Source organism: Bison bison, unplaced genomic scaffold, assembly GCF_000754665.1.
Source record: "Bison bison bison isolate TAMUID 2011002044 unplaced genomic scaffold, Bison_UMD1.0 scf7180017852854, whole genome shotgun sequence".
Taxonomy (NCBI): domain Eukaryota; kingdom Metazoa; phylum Chordata; class Mammalia; order Artiodactyla; family Bovidae; genus Bison; species Bison bison.
In genome coordinates this window covers 13,932-16,954 of record NW_011483427.1, presented here as the reverse complement: position 1 = coordinate 16,954, position 3,023 = coordinate 13,932, and the positions used below count along the sequence as shown (strand labels likewise).

The window sequence follows — 3,023 nt, the reverse complement described above, 5'->3', positions numbered from 1 at the left end:
AATAGACATAAGTCACCTTCACATGAGATGTAGGCTTCCTCCTTTGGAGAGCATGAACTGTATTTCCATGGGCCAGAAGGACACTGCCAGAGAGAGGTATCCATTTTCCGACACTGAATTAAATCTACCCACCGGGGTCTAGAACCTTCCCTGAGACCAACAGAGGTGTTGAGACTTCCACTGTCGCCACATCCAAGCTGTCTGCAGATCACGGACACAGTGATGTCTTCCATGGGGCTGCGGCAGACACTGCCCCAGGTCCCGTTGTAGAAAACTTCCAGCCACCCAGCACACTGCTGGTCCTCGCTCACCATCCTGAGGGCCAGGAACTCTGAGATTGAAAGGGAGGAGACAGGACACAGTGAGAAACCCACTCAGAGCTCTGGGTTTTCCTCTCTCCCCAAACTTGTGAACACTCATCTCTGACCCAGCTGAGGAAGCAAATCCACTAGATGACCAGAGTCAAACCTGTCTCCTTTTTATCTGACTTTGTCCATCTGTGTCTGTCTTTCTAAATATTTCTACCACCATGATGTAGTGAATATAAACTGAGGAAGACCAACCGGGACACCTGCAGGGAGAGGGAGCTGACTCCTGCTTCCTGACAAAACATCTAAAAGAGTGTATGAAAGGGGTGTGATGTGGACAGTGTGGAGGCAGATAGACTAATGGGCCTGTGACTGTTTCCTTGTCTGGCAAAGGGGACTTTACAGATGTGATTAAGGTAAGGACCTTGAGATTACCCTGAAATATGATGGATTAACCACCTGAGCACAGTCTAATCCCAATCTTAGACTCACTATCCTTTAGAGTGGAATACTTTTCCTCGTTCTGGTTAGAGGGAGATGTGAATATGTATAACAGTTAGAGAGGTGGAGCGTTGCTGGTCTGATGATGAACAGAAGGGGGTTATGACCAAAGACAGGCAGGCAGTTTTTAGAAGCTTGAAAAGACAAGAAACAGATTCTTTCCCAGAGGCTGAGAGGTGATGTGACTCTACTGAAACCTTGATCCCCATCCTGTGAGATTCCTGCTGGATATCTAAGCTACAGAAGTGTAAGGAAGTAAATGTGTTGTTTTAAACCATTAACTATGTGGTAATTTTTTACAAAGCAAAAAAACTAGCACCTTGGCTTTAAGACTTCTCTACCATATGTACCAGAAGAGTGAGCCCTGATTTCAAGGAAAACTGAGAAAAGACTATGCCAGCAAACACTACTGAGGAGAAAGGACCAGAATCTCAAATGCTGCACGAGGCAGTGAAGGCACCTTGTCTTCACGTCTGCTGGAAAGACAGGCTCCATGGGAGGAAGCCTCCTTCTCTGGTCCTTTCAGCATCTCTCCCTCAGGGTTCAGACCCCCGTCCTCCTGGGCCCTCCCCTCCCCCTGCCTGTGGACAGTGTGGAGTGCTGACCTGAGCAGATGACCCCGGCATCCTCCTTGTGTCTGCAGTCGTGCCGCCCCCAACCCCGGGAAGGGCACCTCCACACGTGGGACTCCTTTCCTGTGCAATTCAGGTCGTCCAGCCAGATGGGCCCTGATCCTGCCCCGAAGTGAGCAGACCCCGTGGCATTGAGGGCTTCTCCACAGCCCAGCTGCCTGCACACCACGCGGGCATCGTCCAGGTCCCAGTCATCATCACAGATGGTGCCCCAGGAGCCCTGGTCAAGGATCTCCACTCTCCCGGCGCAGGGACCGCCCCCGTCCACCAGGCGGAGCTGCCTGCTGTCTGAGGAGAGAGAAATGGGACAATGGGGCGTTGACCTGGGGAATGAGAAGGGTCTTCTGTCCTGTGGGACCCTCACCTGAGCAGTAGGGGGCGCTCTCCTCTGAGGCCGCAGAGCCTGCAGGTTGAGACGGGGAGTCGTTGCACTGGGGCAGCCCCTGGGTGTGGTTTCCTGAAAAAAGAGCAATGATTAGAAGGTTGGGAAGGTTGAAGAACAGGAAACTCAGTTAAGCAAAATAATTTTTAGGAGGGGAGGGGACTTTGGGGGGAAATGGATACATGTATATGTATGGCTGAGTCCCTGCCTGTTCACCTGAAACTGTAACATTTTTAATCGGCTAAACCCAATACAAAGTAAAAAGTTCAAAATAAAATAATAATAATGACCTAGTGATGGAGCTGAGATGAAAGCTGTAACATACCAGTAAAGTTACCATAATCTTAATGTTCCCTTTCTTTATGAACAGCCCTGGTCGTGACAATGCCACGATTACTGTTTTAAGCCAAGCTTTGCCCTAAGAATGAGTTAAATAAGTTGCTCTGTCCTTAATCCACCACTAAATAGAAGAAGCAAAACAAAATCCTTTCTGAAGGCTTTGTACAATTTTTTATCTACAATGTTTGTGATTTTAAAAACACATATAAAAGAGATCTCATGGAAAACAAGAGGAAAAAGAAACATTTAAAAAATTTCCCAGGGTATTTGGCTCTTAGAGTTACCTGACAGAGAGTTTATTTATTTTTATTAATTTTTATTTGAGCATAATTGCCTTACAACGTTGTGGTAGCTTCTGCTGTACAGCAAATTTAATACATTATATATACATGTAAGGGTTTCCTAGGTGATTCAGTGGTAAAAATATCTGCCTGCCAAATAGGAGACTGGAATTCCATCCCTGGTTGGGAAGATCCTCTGGAGAAAGAAATGGCAACCCACTCCAGTATTCTTGCCTGGGAAATCCTATGGACAAAGAAGTGTCGCAGGCTACAGTCCATGAGGTCACAAAAGAGTCAGACACAACTCAGCGACCAAACAACAACGAAATATATATATATACATACATATATATATATATATATATGTATATATATCCCCTCTTTCTTGGATTTACTTCCTATTTACATCACCACAGAGCACTGAGTAGACTTCACTGTGCTATAAAATAGGTTATTATTTATCTATCTTATGTGTTCAGTTCAGTCGCTCAGTAGTGTCCGACTGTTTGTTACCCCATGAACCGCAGCACGCCAGGCCTCCCTGTCCATCACCAACTCCCAGAGTTCACCCAAACCCATG

The 3,023-nt window shown here is 46.5% G+C and overlaps 1 protein-coding gene across 1 annotated transcript in view; it reads right to left on the bottom strand.

Annotated features, from left to right (window-relative positions):
* Positions 1–16: 16 nt before the first annotated feature.
* The window catches only part of LOC104998085 (antigen WC1.1), a gene marked incomplete at both ends in the record, with an annotated part of 13,122 nt that continues 10,115 nt past the window's right edge, over positions 17–3,023 (bottom strand). The window contains 3 exons of the mRNA XM_010853111.1: positions 17–331; positions 1,415–1,729; positions 1,806–1,898. Coding sequence (XP_010851413.1) covers positions 17–331; positions 1,415–1,729; positions 1,806–1,898 — 723 coding nt within the window. The remainder of the gene's footprint in view (positions 332–1,414; positions 1,730–1,805; positions 1,899–3,023) is intronic.